The 23,982-nt window shown below is 37.1% G+C and overlaps 1 protein-coding gene across 5 annotated transcripts; it reads left to right on the top strand.

Annotated features, from left to right (window-relative positions):
• The first annotated feature begins 128 nt into the window (after positions 1 to 128).
• ptk2bb (protein tyrosine kinase 2 beta, b) lies at positions 129 to 23,846 on the top strand. 5 transcript variants are annotated; one of them, XM_083561938.1, is made up of 32 exons: positions 129 to 156; positions 328 to 490; positions 4,680 to 4,914; positions 6,313 to 6,491; positions 6,702 to 6,789; positions 6,898 to 6,977; positions 7,143 to 7,205; positions 9,032 to 9,086; positions 9,735 to 9,875; positions 9,993 to 10,067; positions 10,985 to 11,086; positions 11,175 to 11,292; positions 11,560 to 11,599; positions 11,723 to 11,769; positions 11,885 to 11,932; positions 12,055 to 12,152; positions 12,249 to 12,330; positions 12,488 to 12,588; positions 13,523 to 13,638; positions 13,737 to 13,837; positions 15,517 to 15,606; positions 16,482 to 16,686; positions 19,003 to 19,108; positions 19,212 to 19,271; positions 19,372 to 19,494; positions 19,642 to 19,791; positions 19,949 to 19,984; positions 21,755 to 21,779; positions 21,896 to 21,942; positions 22,127 to 22,261; positions 22,364 to 22,444; positions 22,706 to 23,846. In XM_083561938.1, the coding sequence occupies exons 3-32, from the start codon at positions 4,729 to 4,731 to the stop codon at positions 22,943 to 22,945; spliced, it is 3,018 nt and encodes a 1,005-aa protein (XP_083418064.1). In that variant the 5' UTR covers positions 129 to 156; positions 328 to 490; positions 4,680 to 4,728; the 3' UTR covers positions 22,946 to 23,846. The 5 variants fall into 5 exon arrangements, with proteins under 5 accessions (XP_083418064.1, XP_083418063.1, XP_083418067.1 ...); XM_083561937.1 differs by lacking the exon at positions 129 to 156 and having other exon boundaries at positions 248 to 490; XM_083561941.1 differs by lacking the exon at positions 129 to 156 and having other exon boundaries at positions 369 to 490; positions 12,058 to 12,152.
• Positions 23,847 to 23,982: the final 136 nt, after the last annotated feature.

Raw genomic sequence — 23,982 nt, 5'->3', positions numbered from 1 at the left:
CATATCTTCTTGAGATCTTTCCAATTGTAAAAACATTCTTCCCGCTATCTCTGTCCGAATTCCGCCAAATTGCTTGCTCAATCTTTGCACATTTGTCTTGGCATGAATGCAGGATCACATTGTGCTTTCTTAAGATCAGTTGTGGATATTGAGAAGGTAAAGCTGCGACTTAACTCTTTCTGTATGTTTTTTCAAATTGTTATTGAGTCTTGAAATTCTGGAGTTTTTCGACCATGTAAAACAGAGGTGCACTGACCCATTTCACACAGAAACTCCCTGCGGATTTTACAAGCAGGAGTAAACTTTTCATCTCCTCCCCCATTAAAGTTGCAGCAAGTTGCAGATGGGAACTAGGAAGTACGAAGGGCAAGTGAAGCTGAGGCGTGGCCTGCGAGTCCCTTCACCTCCTTCTACCTGAACACGGAACGAGTGGGAACACTGAGCAGGACTCTTCTAATGGCATGAACTGCACTAAAGGCAATTATACAAGGTAAATGATCCAGCAAGTATTATTTATAATACTCGTATATTAGTGTTTTTTTCCCTTTTACTAATACAGGATTTCTTAATTATAGCCCACATTAAAACTGTCAGGTGCTCGTGGCATGCATGGGTGTGCTTGCACAGTACTTCCATTTATGTCAGGTGCTTTTGGCATGCATGAGTGTGCTTGCAACAGACAGACCCTCCATTAATTTCTGTCCCTATAAATATATATATAAAGAGAGAGAGAGAGAGAGAGAGAGAGAGAGAGAGAGAGAGAGAGAGAGAGAGAGAGATTAGGGATTTGGGTGGAAAAGAAATGGTATTATAAATAAAAATGTGTATATATATATATATATATATATATATAAATAACCATTTCTTTTGCGATAATGAGGGCTTTTATTTAAATTGAAAAGAGAAACTCGTATATTTTTCCTGGCTGTAAAGACCTCTTCTCAGGACATGTCTGCGCAGGCCAGGTTGTTGCACTGCACATTCCACTGGCTCAGGTTATTAGTGCCAGCAGCCTGCTCCACTCTCAACTATGAGGACAGAAAATTCTCTGGAGATTTTTCCTTGACCCCGAGCTTTAAACGTCAACTTTTAAATTGTACATTTAACGTGTACAACTCGGAGTTTAAGCAGCAGTTGTAGTCTTTAATAAGATTACTGTAACTATTTTAATCCTATACGTTTGTTTCAGATTTTGAACACACTAAAGGTGCATACTAAAAATGCACCAACACAGCAGTGCACTGCTCGAAATGACAACACTACAATATCCATGCTTGTCTGTGCTATTTCGCATAGTATTATATCATTTCTACTTTTCTGTATGATACTGATGGATATGGTTTGGTGGGCTGGTGGCTAAGCATTATCCACCGTTTAACCATAGACCATGGACAGGTCGATCCTGAAGTATCAGTACTTTCGATACTGGGGTGGTATCAAGAAGAATGATTCGTATATTAAAATATCGATGCTATCGAGTTTAATATTTACTTAACATGAATCTGAACCTTCTGTCACTCTGTTCTTTCTGAGAGAATTTTTTATTTTATATTAAAAACCAGGGGAGTTGATCAGTTAAAAAAGAAACATAAAAATGTAATTTTCCTTAAAAAAAAATATATATATATTGGATGGAATGGAAATTTGTCTGAATGATAATGTTGAAATAAATGTCCAGTCCATTGCAGTCTATTTCTTTTCAATAATAATGGCTTCCAAAAACAACAGGTGTTGGTATCAATATCGACGACACTGGTCTTGAACGTACTTGTATTGTATTGTATTGTATTGAAAAGATCCAGGCTACTCAAGCCCGGATAAAATGAGAGGGTTGTGTCAGGCATAAAACATGCGTCAATCAAATATGATCCGCTGTGGCGACTCCTGAACAGGAGCAGCTGAAGTATATCAGAAACAGCGGCATGGGCCTGATTTCAGAGAGATGACTCACAGTGACCTATTCTGTTGTTAAGAATAACATTTGACAGGATTAGCAGAACAAGGCAAAGTCATTTAGTCTGTTTACTATAATCCTTTGTGTTGATACATTGTTATCTGTTGGCTCATAGCATTGAGATATATGCCTGCAGCAACTTGAAACAATTACACTTAGCAAGTTCTGACATGGTTGTCTGCTAGGAAGTTGCTTTTTGATACTGATGGTTCATATAGTAAATATGAAAATACACACTTAGAAACATTTCTTCTAGAAAATATTCTACTTACAGAAAAACTTGCTTTATAGGGAATAACAGTATTATAGGGTTCTAGTGGGTAAAGGGTACCTCTATATGGACAAACATTTATGTTTTCAGATTCATTTTGTTATGTACAATGTGTCTTGCTCATGTGATACTGGTATTCTTTTAAGGGAAAATTACATTATGTTTGTTTAAACCTACCTCTTACATATTAATGTGAGCAGATTGGCATCTAGCATAGATCTAGCATAGATGTCCTAAAGCTGAATGGCAAGTGGGGTATAAAAGCTATCCAGATGTTTACCAAAAGTAAAAAACAAAAACGTATGAATCAAACAAACGGGATATCAAAGAGTGGGGTTAAAATAAATATGCGGGAAAACTATGACATCTGTGTAATTCTAGAATTAGCAGAAGATCTGACCTTAAAGGCACATGAAGTTGGCATTCAAAGATTTCATCTTATTTTTGCTTTTATTTTACGATTTTTTTGGTGTAATATTTTAATGAAAAGGTTCTCATGTGTTTTTGCACTGATTTTTAAAGAAATATATATTTATTATAATTGTTTTTAAATAAATGTTTATTTATTTCTGCTTTACGACAACTGCTCATTATGTTTACCTGATTGTGAAAAGCGGTCCTCATGTGATCTCCAAATGCCTCAGAAGTGATAGAGCCACAGAATATTTCTTGTAACAGTGTAATAAAAATGTAATCTCGCTAGTTTTCTCAACTAATGTCAGATCTAATCACCATAAAAGACACATAGTGTATTTCAATAAGAAAAAAAAAAGATTTCAGTAACATTATTGCTTATTCTTTCATCATTCACAGTAGGCAGACATGATCATTTTTTCTTAGTGGTTATTTCATGTTCATATAGATAGCATCCAGCTCTTTTGCTGAAAAACCTTCTTCTCATTTTCTCTGTTCTTCTCAAGTGCTACCTGTTTCTGAAAGCAATATGACCTCTGGAGGTCAGATCTCACGAACATGTTACTATTTGCAGGCTTCCAAAAAGCCTAGTGTTTGAGTTGATGGAGAAAAGGTAATTTAGGTTTTATCTTATATTCTAAGCATTGCAAACACAAAAAAATAGATTTATTCTTTTTTTTTTAACCAATTAAACAGTGAAAGTGCAAGGTATTTTTATTGTAGGTAGGTAGGTATTGCTACTCAGCTTTGAATGCAAAGAATGTAATTGCAATGTGAATAGTGCTTGGCAATTCCCTTGAAGGATCCTATAGATAATGTGAGAAGATGTCTGTGAAAGTAGACATGTAGCTTCAGTCTAGTGAGGAATTCATTGCTCCAGGCTTGCGAAAACAGCAAGGCGGGACTCTTGACAATACACGCACACACACACACACACACACACACACACACACACACACACACACACACACACAATGCTGTGCACTTCCCGATTCGACAAGAACCCCAGCTGACAAATGTAAACATTGACATTAAGAATAGCCTTGTAGGCAATTTATCTTCTCGGTGAGTTGGTAGGGCTCTTCAGGATAGTTTGAATATAAATTATACAATTGTCTTGTCGAGAGTTGTTTACCATATTGACAATGATTTTACCACCAATTTTCGAAATGTGTTATACACGAATACAAAAATACATTACTATAAAATTATCATTTACATTAGTGACATAATCTTGTTAACTTGGCAACGGATTATATAACATTTTTGGATAGCTTTTTGCTGCTGAAATCTCATTTAGCTATGTAGCTATGATTCGTTTTTAATTTTTCTGGTAAATGATTGGAAAAGATTAAATGAGGACATACAAACATACTAGAAATCACTTACTTTTGCTGTAGGAACTGGTGGCGCCAAGAGGCTTAGGCTGAAGTTAAGGCATTTTATACTCTCATCAGACCTGAATAGAATGTCAATAAACAATGTATTTTGTTGGGCACTGGATTAAGTATAATAAATATTTGTAATCTTGTCATTATTAGTGATACCGCCATTATTTAAAAATTTAAATCAAACGTTTAAGAAGTTGTGATCATTTCCGAGTGACTTTTTCATGTACAGTACAATGACAGGGGAGTGAAAGCAAAGAGTTGTGTTTGTTTAGGTATTTCAGGGCAGTCAGTAAGAGCAAACATGAACATTTTAGCCTGAAAGATTTATGTTTTCAGATCCTGCACTTTGATGTAAGATAACATCAAGATACTTGGGATTTATAATTTTTTTTAACAATGTTTAATTTTGTTTACTAATCTGCAGGATGTCCTACTTTTTATATTTTAACATTGACTGTAATTGCATTTTCCACAACTGTGTTTTTTTTCTGTGTATCTTCATTACTTGTTCTTCTATATACATAAGCTAACTGTTCCAGAATATGTTTAAATGATATTGGCACTGTAAAGTACCCACAGTGTAACTAAGTCACAGTGTAAGCATGTTAAACATATTTTGTGAATAAATCTGTGCGTGTGTTTTCCACAGGCCTGTCGTGGGTGTGATGGTGTTCTTTTTACCATAAGCAGTTTTCAAAATGTCAGGTGATACAACCACACTGTCATGGAAGGTGCCAAGCCCAGGCTCTGATGGGCCTAGGACCCCTGTGTTTGCCTTTGCTGGAGAGGGAGGTCCTGTGAAAATTCTTAAAGTATGCTTCAGCAGCAGCAACAACCTGAAAAACTTCAAACTTGTCAAATGTGATAGCTCCTGGCAGATAAGGGTAAGAGTCAAAGTTAGTGAAGTATACAAGAAAGGTTTTCTATAAGGAGAGTTCTTTTATATAAGGTTCAATATGTGTATAAAAACTAATACTATCTATCTGTTAATTATAAATTTTTATTCATTAAGTAAGTACATACACAGAAGATAAATCCAAATGAACATTTGCTGTGGCCTCTTTTTGGCTTTGAAAGATTACTTTTGCGCACTTGCACAAAGTGAGGGATTTGGTAGGATCCGAGTCAGGTGTATGATTAACCAGGTGCTAATTACATATGTAGATTGAAACACAGTCATTAACTTAAACGAAAACAGTTGTCTAGGAGGCTTTAAACTGGTTAAGGAACGGCAAAACTGTTCTTCTCTGCTAGGGTGAGGTGTAGAAGACAGTTTCATGTCACTGTTCCAACATTGCAAGTCTGGCCAGAAGTGGGCTTCATACAAGAATGCGGCTTAAAAGCCATCCGTCTGTTTTGGAAACAAGGCTAAGCGACTCAACTATGTACCAAGTGTTCTGGACTGATGAGTCAAAATCTGAATTATTTGACTGTTACTGGAGGCAAGTTGTTTGCCGAAGGGCTGAAGAATGGTACAATAATGAGTGTCTGTAGGCAACAGTGAAGCATGGTGGAGGTTTCCTAAAAGTCTGGAGCTGCATTTCTGCAAATGAAGTTGAATATTTGGTCAGGATTATTGGTATATAGAAGAACAAGGAGTCCTGAAAGTAATATTTTTGGCCCCCACAGAGTCTGCTGTGACCTAAACCCTATTAAACACTTTTGGGACAAATTAAAATGGTGACTGCACCCCAGGCCTTCTCACACTACATCAGTGCCTGTCTTTATTAACACCCTTGTGGCTGAATGAGTACAAATATTGTGAGGATATTTCATTTAGCTGTTTCTTAGCGACACACTTCAATTTTTTTTTTTTTTTTTTTTGTCTTATTACATTCTATAGAAAGACTTTGAGATGTTACACAATGGTAAAAGTAACTAAAATAAAAAAAAGAAATACATACTTTAGTTACAAAAAAATAAATATAATAAGTACAGAATATACATTACACAGTTTGTTTATTGAATAAATTAAAAGGGGTGCAAGTTACTCAATTCACACAAGCCCCTGGTGTTTTTCACACACTACTATTTTCCTGGAACACCACACCCTTTTCTTATTTCTTGATTGATATTTATATTGAGAGTTAAGTGAAGTGCATAGGGATAACACAATACCTTATATAAATAGGAAATTTATAATAACACATATGCAGGCTTTCAAATGGGCATCTGTATACCTAGAGCCAAGAACTTGTCATTTACTGATAAATCACTTGAATTGAAGTTTCCAATTCCTTGGTAGACACAAATGTATTTCTTCTGTTCCTGTTTATTATCAGGCCATTATCCAATCCATCCTTATCAGTGGGCGTTTGGGTCCCAATGTGCAAAATGCTGGTTGCTTTGGCCTGAGACTTAAACACTTGAAGTCTGAGGAGTATCACTGGCTACATCCTGATTTGACAGTAGGTGAGGTGGAGCTGCGCTACGAAAAACTTCATTTAGAGGCAGAGTGGAGGTGAGTAGCAAAGCCCAATGCATACACAAAGTATTTTGTGAAACCCAGAAAGATAGAAGGCATGATATTTTCACTAAAATAATTGCAGTAGGATGTTCTGTGTATTTGCATGGATTTACAGGGTGAATAAACATGAAAATCAGTATAGTTAACTATATGAGCTTTACATGATGTTTTGTATTTTTTCTACTACTATTGCCTGTGTCACAGATATGACCTGAGGATACGCTACATACCAGCTAATTACTTGGAGAAGTTTAAAGATGACAGAACTTCACTGTTATATCTCTATCATCAGGTTACCATGATAATACACAACAGACTAAAATTATTTTCTTCTGCTTCGGTTTGATTCATAGATAATAACTGGTGTTAATATAATGTGTTGGTGTTTGGTGTGGAACAGGTTCGCAGTGACTACATGCAGCATTATTCTAGTAAAGTCAGTGATGGCATGGCATTGCAGTTGGGTTGTCTGGAGATCAGGTAGGACAAATAATTAATTTAAAGCATTTTTATGTAAAACAATTACATATTTTTATTATTGTATAAAAAATGTATTTTTATTGATTATTAGCCATGATATTTCTAAAATCCTGTGTTGACAACAATTCTACTAAAACTGATTTTTGTTGTTAATCTTCTTGGCAGGAGGTTTTACAAAGACATGAATGCCAAAGGCCTTGAGAAGAAGTCCAATTTTGAATTGTTAGAGTAAGTCATATGTCAAGCCTTTGAACTCCTTAATCAATAATATTGTTTGGTTTTCTATAACAGCACATTGGAAAGTGTTTTCTTTTTCTTTTACCACAGCATGTTTCGCAGAGCACATTTTGTGTACATTTTGTAATAAATGGCTTAGAGACTTAAATACTTTTTTTGTAATTGTAGTGATATAACAAAATTTGTTTAGTAGAAAGGGCTAAATCCTATGGAAATCACTTTCCACCACATAAAAAAAAGTTCAGATTTACGGTATTTTTCGTCATTCTGACTTTTTTTTTTTTCAATTCTGAGTTTATTCCTCACAATTCTGAATTTTGTTCTCACAATTCCGACTTAATTTCGGAACAATTCCGACTGTGACTTTATTTCTTGTCAATAATGTGGGTTTCATTTTTAATCTGTAAATATTTCTGGCACTACAGAGAGGTGACACTGCCTGATTGGCCGAAAATAATTGCGAGGCATTAGGAGGGAAAAAAACGTGGAATTAGGCAAACCTCTTTTTTAATGAGGCAGGAATGGACTTTCATATAAATATTCTCTTTGCCCCTCTCTGTTTTCTCTTCGTTCATCCATTTGCCATTCTGCAGCGTCTTCTGTGTTTACCTGTCCATAACGCGCTCCCGAGTTTAGCTGGTGGTGCGTCAGTAATAATCGTCCGTGGGGAAAAACAATGCTCCGTGTGTAGTTAAATGGACTAAATTATTTTTTGTATTCAAATTACTTAAGAAACTTGAGTATACATACAAAACATGTTTATAACTTAAATTTATTCTTATCACATGTTATAACTTTCATTGTGCTATAACATACAGTATATAAAGAGGTATTTCCTAGTCAAGCTTTTTTCCTTTCTTGTGTTTAGTAAAGCAAAATATGAAGCTTGTTGTCCTAATGACAAAACTACAAACCTCAAAGCCAGTTTTTTATGTTTATGTTAAACACTTGCTGTTTAAATCCCTGTTTAGATTGTTAATATACAAATAATAACAATAATTAGAATGACCTGGCAGCCTGTGGTTCAAATCAATTTAATACAATTTCTATTTGTTAGCACTTTTAACAATAGACACTCTTCCAAAGAAGCTTCACAAAAATTGTATATTTATAAAGTATACTCAATACATTTTTCAATAAAGACTGAGCCAGTGGCATCCATTGACAAGGAATAACTTCCTGAGATGGTTTAAGGAAGAAAGCGTGAGAAGAACCACACTCAAAAGGAATCCTCATCTGGGTGACACCGAACTTCCATTCGTTATAGTTACACAATTTATAAGGTTTTCGGTTGTCTACTGATGTGCCCTTAAGTACAAACCTGTTTATGGCAGTTGCAGCACTAAGCTGTTTACATTAATTGCAGTCCAAATTCATCCACAGGTTTCTTGAGTTTAACCCCACAGTAACTTTATGACTGGTCATGTGGAACCATCCTTAGCAGCAGCGAGCGGTCTCAAATTGAAGAGAGCTCCATCGGGGTGTCAGGATGAATCAGACAAGTTCAGAAAAGCAGAAAGGGACAGGAGCACTGGTACATCAGGAGCATGTTTAACTCGACAGAGAGAAAGAGAGAGAGAGTGAGAGTAGAGAGGGTGACAAGGAGAGACAGAGAAACCTGGATTATGAGGTATCCTTATAGTTACATAAGAGGTACAATTCCTGTTAATCGATGATGACATTTCTGAGGCATGCTGTTATAGAAAATCAAGCATTTGGTTTTACAATGAACTTTAACAATCACATCACATGTACTGTATCATGACTGTATTGTGAGTAACTGTATTGCAACAACTGTGTTCTATGCTTTCTTCCAGGAAAGAAGTCGGGTTAGACCTTTTCTTTCCACAGAAACTCATTGACAGTATGAAGGTGAGCATTAATTATACTATTAATTAGTTACACTATTAATTTAAGTCTTTTAATATGAAGGTATGGTTGTAGTGTATTTACAATAGTCACACTTACAAATCTAAATATTCCTACTTAAAATGTTTTACATTGATGGGCAAAAATGAAGTAAAGACCAATAGTGTTAAGCCCTGAATACTCTAAATGAAACAAATTTAGAAAGAAATTAGAAATGTACAAAAGTAGATCTTCTTGGGGTGTCTGCTTGACACAGTGTCTAATGTTGGTCACTATGGTCAAAACCCCACTGATCCTCTTTAGGATGAACTGGAGTGCTGACTGCATCTCACATCCACACTCCTCAATCAGTCGTAGTGCCTAACCTCACTGATGCTTGTGGCTGAATATACTGTACATACATCTTAAAAACCCAACTCAAAATTATAATGGAAATCTTTCAGAAGATTTGCGGTTATTATAATTTTCAGGCAAAGGGAAACAATACCTGGAATGAGATCTTCAGTGTAAACATATGGGTGTAATTGTCAGGTTTCCACATACTATTAGCTATATAAAATATCTAAACCATGAGCAGTTATTGGTTTTGATTTGGGTTCAAAAGCTGTGCTGGACTAAATGGAGGTCATTCTTGTTTTTATGTAATTGTAGCCGAAGCAGCTCAGGAAGATGATCCAGCAGACGTTTCAGCAATATGGCACACTCAAGGAGGAAGAGTGCATGGTCAAGTTCTTTAAGACCTTCGGTGAATTCATTAACTTTAATGAAGAGGTTTTCCCTTGTGAACTAGTGGTGAGTGTTTGATCCAATGATTGCTTGATTAGTTCATCAGAGTTAATTAACTTAGATGCATATGACAATTACTTGGGTCTAAATAATGTTGAGGTCATTGCTGTCATTTTCCTATAGCAAGGCTGGAGTCTAACAGTGGATTTGGTCATTGGGGCAAGAGGTATTCGCCAACGAGCACAAACAGATTCATCGGTAAGACACCCAAAAGCTGTATATCCTTTCAAATGTATATGTTCAGAAATAACCTAAACAGATTTTCATGCTGCTCAGCCTTGCATACCTCTTAAAGAAAGTCATATTTCACTGATGGAGCGTATTATATCATAATTACTGTGAATGCATTTCTGAGCTATTGTTGGCAGCATTGTGGCAAATAATGAAAACTGTCTGATAATATCCTACTGTAGCTGTCAGTGCTTTTAAGTCTTTAAGTAGTCTGCCTCTCTGTTGCAATTTTACTGAATGTGCTATTAATCGGTTAATACATTGAGAGTTTGAATAAGATCATTCTGGACGTGTCAACATTGTCAGTATGGCTATGATCTGTCTATGGCTAAGTCTGGCCAGTATTTGTGCATGATAAGCAAATGTTTTTTCTTCATACCTAATTTGTCCTGAAATAAGGAGTAGGTGGATTGGCTAGGCTAAATTAGTTATGTATAAGTAAATAGGTATGAATAAGTTTGTGAGTGTGCATGGTGCACTCTCATGGACTGGTGTCCTCTTCAGTGTCTTCCCTTGACCAGGATAAAGTGGTTATTAAAGCTGAAGAGATGATTTTTCACTTCTGTTTATTATCCCTATAATATAAACTAAGATAAAATGTTGATGTTGGATTTTTATATGGTACATGCCTGCACTATTCCTAAACATTTTGCAAAGTCTTACGATTTTTACATACCAATTAGTCTCGTTTGGTCTTTTTCATGACAGTGCTGTGAATTGTAGCCTGAATTTTGTTTAGCATTGTTTTAAATGAGTTAACACATTTCAAGATACCATAATTGTTTTAGCAGTAGAAATGTGATATACTTGAAATTGGTATCAGAATGTGAATGTTGACTGCAATTGTATTATTTATAATTGGATTTATTTTTTTTTCTTTCCAGATAGTGTGTCTAGCAGAATTTAAACAAATCCGAAGTATTACGTGCACTGCAAAAAGTGACAGCAAAGCTCTGTTAGACATTGACATCAAGGGAGCCAAACAGGTAATCATCTCACTGTGAGCTCTAATCTATCAAATGTAGTTTATAAAATGCCTCCATCATAACATTACTGTGCCATTTCGCCTGCCAGTCCCTTTCAGTCAATGTGCCTACACTGGCAATGGCAGAAAACATGGCCGACCTGATTGATGGCTACTGCAGGATTGAGAACAACACAGATTTATCATTGATAGCCCGGCCCAATAAAAGTAAGTCAGATAGGTGCAATTTATCTCTCCAGGTCTTATGTAAAGTGTAAATAATTATATATTTTCGTGTGCAATAATAATGTGCTGAAGAATAATTGATGATATAGTTGTGAAATTACACACGATTATATTATATTATTATATATTATAAATGTTAAAATGTATAGCAACAGTTATAGCCTTATTCTATTCTCAATCCTAAAGATTTAACCGCAATAAAATATGATTAAGTCATAAGAAATAACTACATAAGCTTGACTTTTGTAGGTACAGAGCTCCGAAACTCCCTTCCTGCAATCCCCCAAGGGTAAGTGAAACTAAATACCTTCTTCTTGATTCATTGGATTCAACACAGCTGTAGCTTATAATATTGCAGTGTATTTTTTTTTCTCCCATTTGCTGTTGTTTGACCCATTTTCACATTTTATAGTATACTGTTACCTGAATCTGTGAAAGAAAGTGAATGGCACAATAGAAGTAAGTACCCATGTTTGCTCTTTCAGATATTGGTCCTTAACATATTAACTTTTCATTTACTGCCCAGTTTTGCTTTATGAATAACTTTACAGCTCACATCATATACCTTTTTCAGATTCTGATATATACTCTGAAATTATGGATGAGAAACCTCTACCTCCTGGTATGTCAAATGCTTCATTTTAGTGTCTGAGTACTGAGTGCTTTTTTTTTATTATTAAGACATACTACTGTCACCCATCTTTACATTTATAAGCACACACAATCTTTATGCTTTGTGTTTAGCAGTGAAATATGGAATCTCTAGGAAGTCCATCGTCTTGGGACGTATTTTGGGTGCAGGTTTTTTTGGAGAGGTCTTTGAAGGAGTTTACAAAAAAGAGGTGAACTGATTACTCATGTTTATACTTCTTCATCATTGTGCATGAATAAATATTATAGAGCGGATGTTTCAATAATATTTTCTGTCTATGACTTAGAATGGTGAGAAGATCAAAGTGGCTGTCAAGACTTGTAAAGAGTGCTCACCTGATATCATGGATAAATTCATGTGTGAAGCAGGTAGAAGTTTTTGTTGTTTGTTTTTAATAAATACACTTTGCAAGAGAAGGACAATTACTGAAGTGAATTATTCAAAGAAATAAAAATGGTTAATGAAACTCTCAGTAGCATTTTTGTCATTAACTTATTTATGTTTCTGGCTTATTTAATGATTTAGGTATTATGAAAAAGCTGGACCATCCTCATATTGTCAGTCTGATAGGTATCATAGAAGAAGAACCTGTGTGGATCGTCATGGAGCTTTACCAGTATGGTGAGGTAAGCATCAGAAACACCACACAGTCCGTATAGAAAATATCAAGAAGTTTTTTTACTCATATAATCCTTATATAATTACATATGTTATTGATGAGCAGGCCAGATGAATTCAGATACCCTGTGCATTTTGAAGTAACATTAATATTCAAGTAGGATTAATGTACAATATTAGTTATATTTGTTTTAAAAAACAATCTTAATTATTGATAGCATAGACTATTAAGAGAGAGTGGTTATGGGTTTTCTGTGACCTGTAGTCTTATTTTGCATTTTGCATTTAATCGTCATGATTCATAATATGGTCCATTAGTAATGGTATGTCTATGAGCAGGTCTTCTTCGAAAGGTTAGAAGCTAATGCAAGTCTGACTGAATAAGGTAGAGAACAATAGCATGGACAAATGGTAAATGGGGTTAAAAGCAAAATTGCCAGACAAGGCATTTCAAGCATTTAAAATGTATTTTATTGCGGCTAGTGCTACGGATTCAAAATGTAAATTTTTTTTTCTTCATTTTGCTACAAGTTGTAACATATATGCAGATAACTATGTTTGTGACAAATAAGCAGGAAGTATTGTGTACCGTTACACCCATAGTATATAGTGATGACAGCTAATTATTGCCAGTAAATTGTACATCATATATTAAAATGTATGATGCAGTTTTCCCTATTACAGGCCTCTTACTTAACGATAAGAAATGTATTTGTTTCCTATGCCTTTTTAATATTTTTATATTAATTCGCTCAATACCATCGCCACTTCCACTACTGTCTTGCATACCCCAGAAATAACTCAAGGCTACAGTATGCCACTGCTATTTTGTAATGTAGCCCCTCAGCTTAGAAAGTCTTTGCTTATAATCTGTTCTGTTTAATGTTTTGTTTCAAGGGCTTAATTCTTGAATGTTGGTTTTTTTGTTTTTTTTACTTTCAGCTTGGAGACTACTTGAACAAAAATCTAAACACGTTGACCAATGTCACACTAGTCCTGTTTAGCCTGCAGATTTGCAAAGCTCTGGTTTACTTACAGGGAAGGAACATGGTACACAGGTATACTACACTGAGTTCTTTGGATCTCTAAGCTTTCTTTGCATATTTAAAATGAAAGATCAAGAACAAAATTAGAGTAACTTCTATATGTTTAACAGAGACATTGCAGTAAGAAATGTGCTTGTCGCCACACCGGAGTGTGTAAAGCTTGGTGACTTTGGCCTGTCTAGATACATCGAGAATGAGGAATATTACAAAGGTAAGCCTTGACTGATTTGTAGCCACATAAAAGCACCGGGCCGTTCAAAGCCCTGCAGCTGCTTTATCTTAGTCAAGCAACCTCAAGCAGAATATTAATGATGGCATGCTCAATAGCCGTGTACCACGGAATCAATTACTAAGATGGAATGACTGTATAATCATATCCATTCATGTATTATACTTCCTTTTTATTTAAAGTATGGTTTTGTATTTACTGAACTGTTGTGTACGCTCTAAACAAGGTTTAGCTGTGGCACATTTGTGTAACGCTGTTGCGGTGTGTGTCTCAGTCTTTGATATCACAGCGTTCATTAGAAAATTTTAAAACAATAAATATGTATATGTGAAGTCGTCCAAAATATCCAACAATTATGTTATTAACATACATTTTCAATGCAGATGGAGTTAAATATGATTCTACGAGCACTAAAAGCTAAGCCTTGAATAGAAAAAAACATGCATTATTCTGGTACAGATTAGGTTACAATACACAGGAGTCTTTTCTACATTATTTACCTCATTTTAGCACATATTGTATACTTCTTAAAGTTCCTTTTAAGTTCTGACCATTCTGACAGCTCTGATGCCATTCATGTGCATAACGTAGTGGTCAGTCCATAGTGAAGTATAGTTGATGAGCTGCAGCTTGAGTAAAACGATAATTAATGTTGTCACTAAAATTGCAGGAGCATTCTGAGGATGCATCATGTTGATATTGCTGACATTTCAGCATGTCCGGGCAGATAAACTGATCAGGAATTGTCTGGGGGTGGATCTTCCTGCCTGTTTGATTTCACCAGTGTAGGCAGTAAATTAACAGGAAATAGGAGACAAGCCAAAGATTACAATTGATTACAATTACAATTTGTTATTTTACTCGGAAGGAGGTTGCGTGTAATTTGTTGTAATTCAAACATTTTAACACACATCTTAGCTTAGCTTAGAAAAAAAAAAACACATGATGTGTTTCGCTTTGTCCTATGTAGCATACAGTATTGCTGCTGTAGGTGTTTGTTTAGATAGCCCACATATGTAGGTATTGCTGTAATTATTGTTCTGGAATTAGGTCTAACCTATGTGGAACAAAAAAAACATGCACTAATAATGATATTTTTTATTGTAATGGCATTATGATACCATAGTGCAGTGTACATTAATATTTTTGTAGAGAAGAGTTTTAAGCCGAGCTTTTGGCAGTGTATGACCTTATCAGTGGTTAAATCTGACAGAAATCTGAAAAGTTCTATGATCCCTTACAGGCAAGTAGTTCATGTAGTGAAATGATGCAGGCTTTTGGCTCATGAGTTGGTATGTCATTATTCGCTAGTATTTAAACGGACATATTGGCATACTTTTGCATAGTTTAATGTAACAGTATTTATGGCTTTCCAGAAATAACAGTATTATGGTATTCAAGAAATAAAATGCACAGATGTTTTTTATCGGTCTCTTTAAAATGCTTTATAGTGCATCACAGAAGTACACAGTGCTGTCCTCAGATCACCTTTATGTAATCAGTAACTTGAAAACTTAAAGGCATCATGCACACATGATTATATTATGTAGACTTTTTTTTCCGTTGTTATATAATTGGTATAAAAAAAATAAAATATATAAAAAATGATGTATATTAAGTTTAAACAACTTTACAGAGTTTTACATTTTCTATTTCTTCAGCCTCTGTCACTCGATTGCCAATCAAATGGATGGCCCCTGAATCCATAAACTTTCGTCGGTTCACCACATCCAGTGATGTGTGGATGTTTGGTAAGTTGTCTAATGTTATACTTGATCAGATTTTCAGATTACTTTGAGTACTTTGAGTAGTACATAAGTATAAATATTTATATCCCACCATGGCAAAGAAATGAAAAGAAAGTGAAATGTTTAGCAGACAAAATTACATATTCCCCTCACTGCAGACCAAAAACTCAATGGGCTGTGGAGTTAAAGGGGGGAAGGTTAGATTAATAGATTAAATCTGGATCCACTGGCTGGACTTTTCGTTTTGCAATCTTTAAAATTGAGAAAAATGTAAATGCGAAATGAAATAATATTCAAATGTAATAAATTAATAGCTGGCTAATTCTCTGATACATCTTACTGAGTCTTCCAAAGGCAAGGGTAGACATGTCAGCCTATGTGCCTCTGTTTAGAAGAATAGACATCCTTTGTTTTAATTCCAGCATTCCCTTTGAACCTGTGTACTCAACAAATTTGGAAATTTTATGTGATATAGTAAGATAATGGATAGTGCTGCTTCTGGGCTTAAATAATATTAGACTTGCCTGCCTTTGAGAACCTGAGCTTTAGACTTCTTTGAGTTATAATCATGGACTCAGTCTCTCTGATAGGTAGTTATATATAGGAGAATTGCCCTTCTAGATCACATCATCAATTTTGAGATATGAGCCCAGCAGAAAGATGATCCCTCTGTGGTCTGCTGCTAAAGGTCCATGAAATTAGGTCTTAACTGAGAAACCTAAGAGTAAAGTGCTTTGTTGGTTAAGTTCACCCATAATTCTGTACTTTGCAGTACTTTTGCTAATTAGGTTAGATCCACATTCTTTAGATGTGGATTTCGGTATATTGCTCATAAAAAAAAAAAACTTATTTGCTGCTTTTGTGCTTCTCATGTCCAGCTGTCTGTATGTGGGAGATAATGAGTCGAGGGCAGCAGCCTTTTTTCTGGGCAGAGAACCGTGAAGTGATTAACCAGCTGGAGACGGGCATCAGGCTACCTAAGCCAGATCTGTGCCCTCCTGCTTTGTACTCACTCATGACGCGCTGTTGGAGCTACGACCCCAATGATAGGCCGAGCTTTACTGAGCTTGTCTGCAAAATCAAGTAACCCATTCTTTATCCCTAATATATATATATATATATATTATAAGATATATCTTGTCAAGAGACAATACTATAAAAATGAAACTTTTTGGTTTAGTCAATGTGCAGCTTGTATAGCAGTACAGATTAACTGTCCTCTGAAATTAATTCAACATACATCCATTATTGTCTAAATAACTGGCAACAAAAGTGAGGACACCCTAAGTGAACATGTCAACACTGTGGTCACGACAGTGACCATGCGTAGGAAGCAGGAATAACTCAATCATGTCTTTATTGAACGTTAAGCACACACACAAGTCTGGAAGAGTTACCAACTGTAATGCGGGGTTAATCCAGAATGCGGGTATATTCCGTATAGCGGGTATAATCCACAAACCGAGTAGAATCCTTTGCATTCAGGACAAGGAGCTGGAACCAGCGGGGAATGCTGGCGGTCAGGAGTCCGGTAGATCATTGTATTAACTTAGTAGTTCCGACAGCGAGTGAGGTTGGAATGGGACCTTATAAAGGAGAATGGTAACGAGGGACAGGTGTCTTGCCACCCATCCAGGGTTGAAGGAGGAAGCATGGAAGAGGGAAGTCCCGGACGGGCCCGCACTACCAAAGATCCGAGGAAGGTCGGGTGCCAACGGCGGGAACCGCGGAGTTCGATGCGAACTGCCGCTGGCTGAAACATCCTTGAGGCCAGGCAAGGACTGAGGCGGAGTAACGCCCTCTGCGGAGACCTGAGGTGGGGCGACGCCCTCTGCGGAGGTCTGGAGCGGAGCAACACCCTCTGCAGAGGTCTGGAGCGGGGCGACGCCCTCTGCGGGAGGCTTGGAGCAGAGCGACACCCCCTGCGGAGGTCAGGAGTGGAGTGACGCCCTCGGCGGAGATCGGTAGCGGAGCGACGCCCTCTGCGAAGTTCGGGAACGAAGAAACCACCTTGTCGGTGATTAGGAGTGGAGCCGAGCGGCACGTTTGGCGGAACTCGGAAGCGGCGCGGCACGCTTGGCGAAACCCAGGAGCAGAGAGGCGCGCTCGGCGGAACTCTGGAACGGAGTGGACCGCTCGGCGGAACTCTGGGGCGAAGCGGCGCCCTCGGCGGAACACTGGGGCGAAGCGGCGCCCTCGGCGGAACTCTGGAGCGGAACGGCGCGCTTGACGGAACACTGAAGCAAAGCGGCGCCCTTGGCGGAACACTGGGGCGAAGCGGCGCCCTCTTTTTGGCTTGGCGGCAGTGAGACACCTTCATGGCTCCCGGTAACTGTCTCTGGTGAGTCAACACCCCCAGCGGGACTCATGAACTAAGCGGCACCCCTAGCGTGGAGAAACGGCTGGGCGATGCCCCCAGTGGGACTTGGAGCCTGGACGTTGTACTCCGTAGGGCTTCGAGACTGGAGCTTGGGTTGGCGCCTCCTGCCATCCTGGACTGTAGTAGAGGTCCGCCATTATCATCCCAAACCTTCCCTTGAATTGCCAGATGAAATTGGCGTACGAGCCAAAATTGCCTCCGTTCGCGCTCCACAATTTACTGGTTTGCATGAGCCGGAGCCGGCAAACATGACTCTCGAAGAGCGACAGTGAGCTTCTGGGTGGTATCCGAAGCTGGACAGAGCGGCCTGTCCATTGCGGTAGAGCGATTCCTTTTCTTTTGGTTTTAGTCGGATCTTCTGTCATGGCAGTGACCACGCGTAGAAAGCGGAAGTAACTCAATCACGTCTTTATTGAACGTTAAGCACACACACACGAGTCTGGGAGAGTTACTAACCGCAACGCGGGGTTAATATTGAATGTGCATATATTCCGTATAGCGGGTATAATCTGTAAAGCGGACATAATCCGTAAAGTGGGTATAATCCACGAAGCGAGTATAATCCTTTGCATTCAGGACAAGGAGCTGGCGGTCAGGAGTCTGGTAGATCACAGTAGTAACTTAGTAGATCTGACAGCGATCGAAACGGGACCTTATAAAAGGGAATGATAACGAGGGACAGGTGTCAGCGATTAGCGCCGGGAGCAGCTGAGAAAAAGCCGCGGGGGGTGGCGTGGCAGGAGGATCCCTGACAACTGTGTCCAATTGTCAATATTTTGTGTGAGCACCATTGTTATCTACCACTGACTTAATCCTCCTGGGATTGTGAAGATTGAGAAAATATACTAAAACGGTGAAATGTGAGTGGTGTACTAATTTTTGTGAGAGACTATATATATATATATATATATAGAGAGAGAGAGAGAGAGAGAGAGAGAGAGAGAGAGAGAGAGAGATTTGTTATTTATTATATTTCTGTTGAAAGTAAAATGTTAATTTAAGCTTTCTGAAAAATCTAGTGATGTACACAAAATGGAGAAGGACCTTGAAGCAGAGAAGGAGAGGGACAGACAAAGAGCCACCAGGTTTCTAGAGCCCAAGTTCATTAGTGAACCACCTCCAAAGGTACCAGGAGCTCTCTTGTGATTTATCAGTGTGACTCTTGACTTACAAGTAAGCCTCAGATTCATCCCTGCATTCATAGCTGTCTATCTCTCTGTCTTTTCAGCCCTCAAGGCTAAACCCTGGTCGCTTTGGGAATACGCTCAGCATTGGTCTGCACATTCAGGTATTCTGGGCATTAATTCAGTATATGAGATATTAATCTATTTGTGTATAGACAGTCCTCGGGTTTGTTTTCCTTCAATGTATTGTGTTTTCTTTTACAGCTAAATGAGGCATTGTGTGCTAGTTCTCCTGATCTGGCTAGTCCATGTGACTATCAGTCTCCTGTAGACTCGACCAATATCCTCACAGTTCCCAGCATGCCTGTTCGGCGCCTCAGTTTGGGAGTAAGACTGTTTTCAAGCTAATTGTTTTTTTAAAACATTTTATTGACATTCATAGTGTGGTTTTGTGTAAATATCCCAGTTTGATCTTTTTTAACTCAATGTCTGTCCTTTAAATGACTTTGGAATGCTCTTTCCTTTATGGTAAAGGAGGGGGAGTTCAGTGTTGGGCCATCCAGCATGGAGGATGCACAGCGCCTGTGGCAGTTGGAAAAGGAGAAGTTGCAGGACACCATAAAAAAACAAAAGGATGACATGGTGGAGGATAAACAGTGGCTGGAAAAAGAAGAGAAGCTTCTGGTATACCTGAAGATCCTTTTCTGTACCATATACATTAGAACTATCCATAAACTACATATTCCTTATATTTTAATATTTTATTTTATCACTGTTCTTTTTGAGTATGCCAGATATATGCACTGTGATTCATTTTCTTCTTGCTCTTCCCCTTTTTAAGGACCCTAAAATAAATGAGAGTTCAGTTGTTAAGATGGTAGGTGGTTTTAAATCTATATTAATTTTATTATATGGCATGTAGAGCTACTGAGCATTCCAAATAAGCTGGGCAGAATACTCTATGATGGAAGATATATGATGTAAAATACTGTTTATGCTTAAAAGTTTCAAAGACTTCCAAGCCACTGTACAACGATATATATATATTTCTTAAAGTATTGGGTCACTTCACCCCAGGTCTCCTAACCTACATCAGTACCTGCCTTTCATAAAACCCATGTAGCTGAACACAAATAATCGATAAGCAAACCCCAAAATCTAGTGGAACATTTAGAATGATGAAGGGAAATATAAAAGCAAATTAGGACTAAATGTGGAATGCAATGCTCCAAAATAACATACCATACTTATGACCAGGTGACCCAATACTTTTATACCCAATATAGTGTATATATTAATTAGGGTTGTCAAAATGAACACGTTAATAACTCATTAACGCAAATGAATGGCACTAATTCTATTAACACAGCACACATTTGTTTGACCATTTTTTATTACAAATATGAATAAATATTGAAAATTGTGAAATTAAAACCGTCAATGCAACACACATTTATTCATGATGTCCTTCCTTCCTTTAGATATATAAAAAAAAAAATTATAATCTGTACCCAAAAAAAAATTTTTAATCACTAAATCACTAAACATTTGTTTTACTGATTTGCTAAGTCTCAAATCAAGCACCAAAATCCGCCATGGGGCACAGGTCCGGCAATTAATACCGTCTGTGTGGAAACATAGCAAAAGTTTTCCTGATGATTTATGTAATTTAAAACACCATAATTACTTTAAAACATTTACAAGAATATTTTGTCTTCATGCTCTATGTTGAGTTTGTTTATACTAATAATAAACATACATTTGCATAAAGCATTCATATTTATCCATTCCCATGTTGATTGGAGTATTAAAAAATAAGTATTCAATTAAGGTTCATTTAGGACAGATCAAAATTTGTGATTATGTTAACTCATGACAATGTATAATATATACGTATACCTTTATAAATACCTGTATTTGAAACAACAAAAGATGGGCTGAAGAAGCCTCACTGCTTCAGGATCAGAACATTTTGATTCATACATTTATTATTTATGTGCAGTATTTTTCAAGTGCTCTGTTGAGTACACTAAGAAAAAAAAAACAGAAGGATCTGTATGTGGAGAGTAGTCTGCCAGCTGAAACCTGTGGACTAGATATATGTTATATAGTATTGTGGAGAGCACTTGGGCAATGCTTAGTTTTGTTTGAAACTAAAAATATTTGCATCAATGTGCCTCAGCTGCCCATGACCCTGTCACTGGTTCACCACTGTTCCTTGGAGCACTTTTGATAAATACTGACCACTGCAGACCAGGAACATCCCACAAGTGCAACGGTCGTCTAACCATCAAAATTTGGCCCTTTTCAAACTCACTTAAATCTTTACACTTGCCCATTTTTCCTGCTTCTAACACGTCAACTTCCAGGACAAAATTTTCACTTGCTGCCTAATAAATTCCACCTACTAACAGGTGCCACGATGAAGAGATAATTAGTGTTATTCACTCACAGGTCATAATGTTATGTCTGGTCAGTGTATATTTGTCCTATGTTGCATTTTATGTATTAATAAATAAAACGTATTGGGAATGTATGTATTTAGGTACACTAGAACTTTGGGCCTTATTGAGCTGATATAATGCATACTCAAAGAGAAAGCAAAAGACTTTAATCAAACCTTTTTCTTTTTTCTGTTCAATATTAGGACTCAGAACCTCAGCCTAGTAATGGTAAACCCTTATTTTAATCCAGATTAACAGATAGGAGCATTTTACTCAAATGCCATCAATGTCCATGATCCAGTGTTTGACTTTTTTATACGTTTCTCTATAATCTCACATTGTAGACGAACTTCAAAAACCTCCTGAAAAACCCCCACGAATTTCCGTGCAGGTATTATCATATTTTACACATCTTCCGGCGACCACTCTGATTATAATCTGTATAATCTGTAAAGCGAATCTGCTCTGCGAGTGCAGTCAGAGTTCAATCAGCCACTTGAGTGTTATAATATTTTGGATGACTGATCAGCATTTTAATTTTGCTGTTGTGAATCATTGCCTTCTCTCTCTATCAGCCTGCCGCTACAGCAGAGCTCGATCGCTCTGAGGACAAGGTGTACCAGTGTGTCATGGATCTGGTTAAAATGGTAGTGCAGCTGAAAAATGATGTGAACACACTACCATCTACTGAGTACATATCCCAAGTCAAGGTAACACTGGGAGTTCGAAGCCATTTTAGGAACAGATTTAGATTTATCCAGGTGTCAGTTTGTATTACTGTGTTATTATCCTTTCATATATTTTTTTAACAGTCTGTTGGAATGACATTGAGGGATTTAATGTCCAGTGTGGATGATGTTCTTCCATCTTTACAAGGAGCTATGAGGACAGAGGTAACTTTCGAAATTAGCTACTATTTCCTACAGTTGCCTTAAAGGCACTTTTTTTAATCTAGTTGGAGGTTTTTCCTAGTTTAATATCCTAACTTTTTTTCTTCCTTCACACTTATCTCTCTGTACTGTAAAACTACCCTTAAAGCTTAAAAAAGGCTTTCCAGTTACCACAGGAAAGTGGAGCCCAGGTTATAAGAAAGTGATTAGAAAAGTGTCTGCGTGTTATCATGTGGTTGATGTCGTGCCTCTCTGGGCTCCTAGATTGGGGGCACACAGAAGCTGCTGAATAAGGACATGGCGGAGCTGATCAGTAAGATGCGGCTGGCCCAACAAAACGCTAACACCTCTCTAAAGGATGAGTGCAAAAAGCAGATGCTGGCAGCAGCTCACACGCTGGCCATGGATGCCAAAAACCTACTGGATGCAGTGGACCAGGCACGGGTACGTGCCAACCTTGCCAAGCCCAAACCTGAGGATGCAGTATTTCCTGATGCAGATTAGTCAGAGATAAAGCAGGGACAAGCTTGGTTCAGTTACAATCTGAATCCTAAACTATTTTCTGTGCAAAAATTTACTGTACATGTTTAATCTAAAAGCTAAAAGCATTGTAAAGTGGTACAACAGATACTGATTTTGTACTTTGAATGGATTTTAAAGGTAAAGTACAATACATTCTCTAGGTACAGAATACATATGTCATAAAGTTTAGCTTTTTTTTTTCTTTTCAGTTCTAGATTTTTCTGAATAAAGATTGCATCTGAAATTGACTGATTAGACGAAGGTTATCCTTTCATTTCAAAAAATTTTTTATTTAGTCAGGAAAACCTACTGTGCCTGGATATATATTCTGCTACAAACTCCAAGAAGTATGATCTTTTTTATAGCTTCGTTATGTGCCATAGTTTAGAGTGTGAACTGAATTTTCTTAGAGACATTTCAAGCTAGATTTTATATGTATCCCGGAGAGCAACCTTGCTTCTCGACAGTGAAGTAATATATTCGTCCATCTTCCTGTATTGAGCTGTCAGGTGTGGATGCAATCAAATACATATCTTTAAATGCAGTGTTAGTGTGTTGCTGTATAATTATGATGATTATTATTGGTGTAAAACATTTAAAGCTGTACATTGGTCATAACATTGCTTTTCCTCATTGCAGAATTATGTACTCTATACATGTATAGAGAGTGAAAAATAGTATCTACATTCAGATTATTTCAAAACTCTGGTACGGATCAAGGATATTTGACAGGGGTGCAAGCAGGAGGTATATCAATTTATGTCAGGTTTCATAACTGATATTTCAATATTTTAGATTCCATGTACATTTTCACAACAAACTGTGAGCTAATAAAAAAGCTGTTGAAATATATGGTATCAAAATAAAAACCTCATCCTCTGCACTTTTTTTGGCATTTAATAAAAAAGTGTTTTTCCAGGTGTCCCTACTTTAAATAATTATAATTATAATTGTATAACATCTCAGGGTTACGTTTATTATATGGCTGGTTAGTCAAATATAGTTTATGTTGGATTTCA

The sequence above is a fragment of the Silurus aristotelis genome (assembly GCF_946808225.1).
Source record: "Silurus aristotelis genome assembly, chromosome: 15".
NCBI lineage: Eukaryota > Metazoa > Chordata > Actinopteri > Siluriformes > Siluridae > Silurus > Silurus aristotelis.
The sequence above is the reverse complement of the archived record's forward strand: the minus strand, read 5'-3'. Positions and strand labels throughout refer to the sequence as shown.

What these genes read in the sequence shown, in the direction of transcription:
- ptk2bb (XM_083561938.1), top strand. Translation starts at nt 4,729, where the DNA reads ATGTCAGGTGATACAACCACACTGTCATGGAAGGTGCCAAGCCCAGGC. An exon ending in GAGCTTGTCTGCAAAATCAA is followed by an intron (nt 16,687 to 19,002) that starts GTAACCCATTCT and finishes TGAAAAATCTAG; the next exon opens with TGATGTACACAAAATGGAGA. An exon ending in AGAACCTCAGCCTAGTAATG is followed by an intron (nt 21,780 to 21,895) that starts GTAAACCCTTAT and finishes CTCACATTGTAG; the next exon opens with ACGAACTTCAAAAACCTCCT.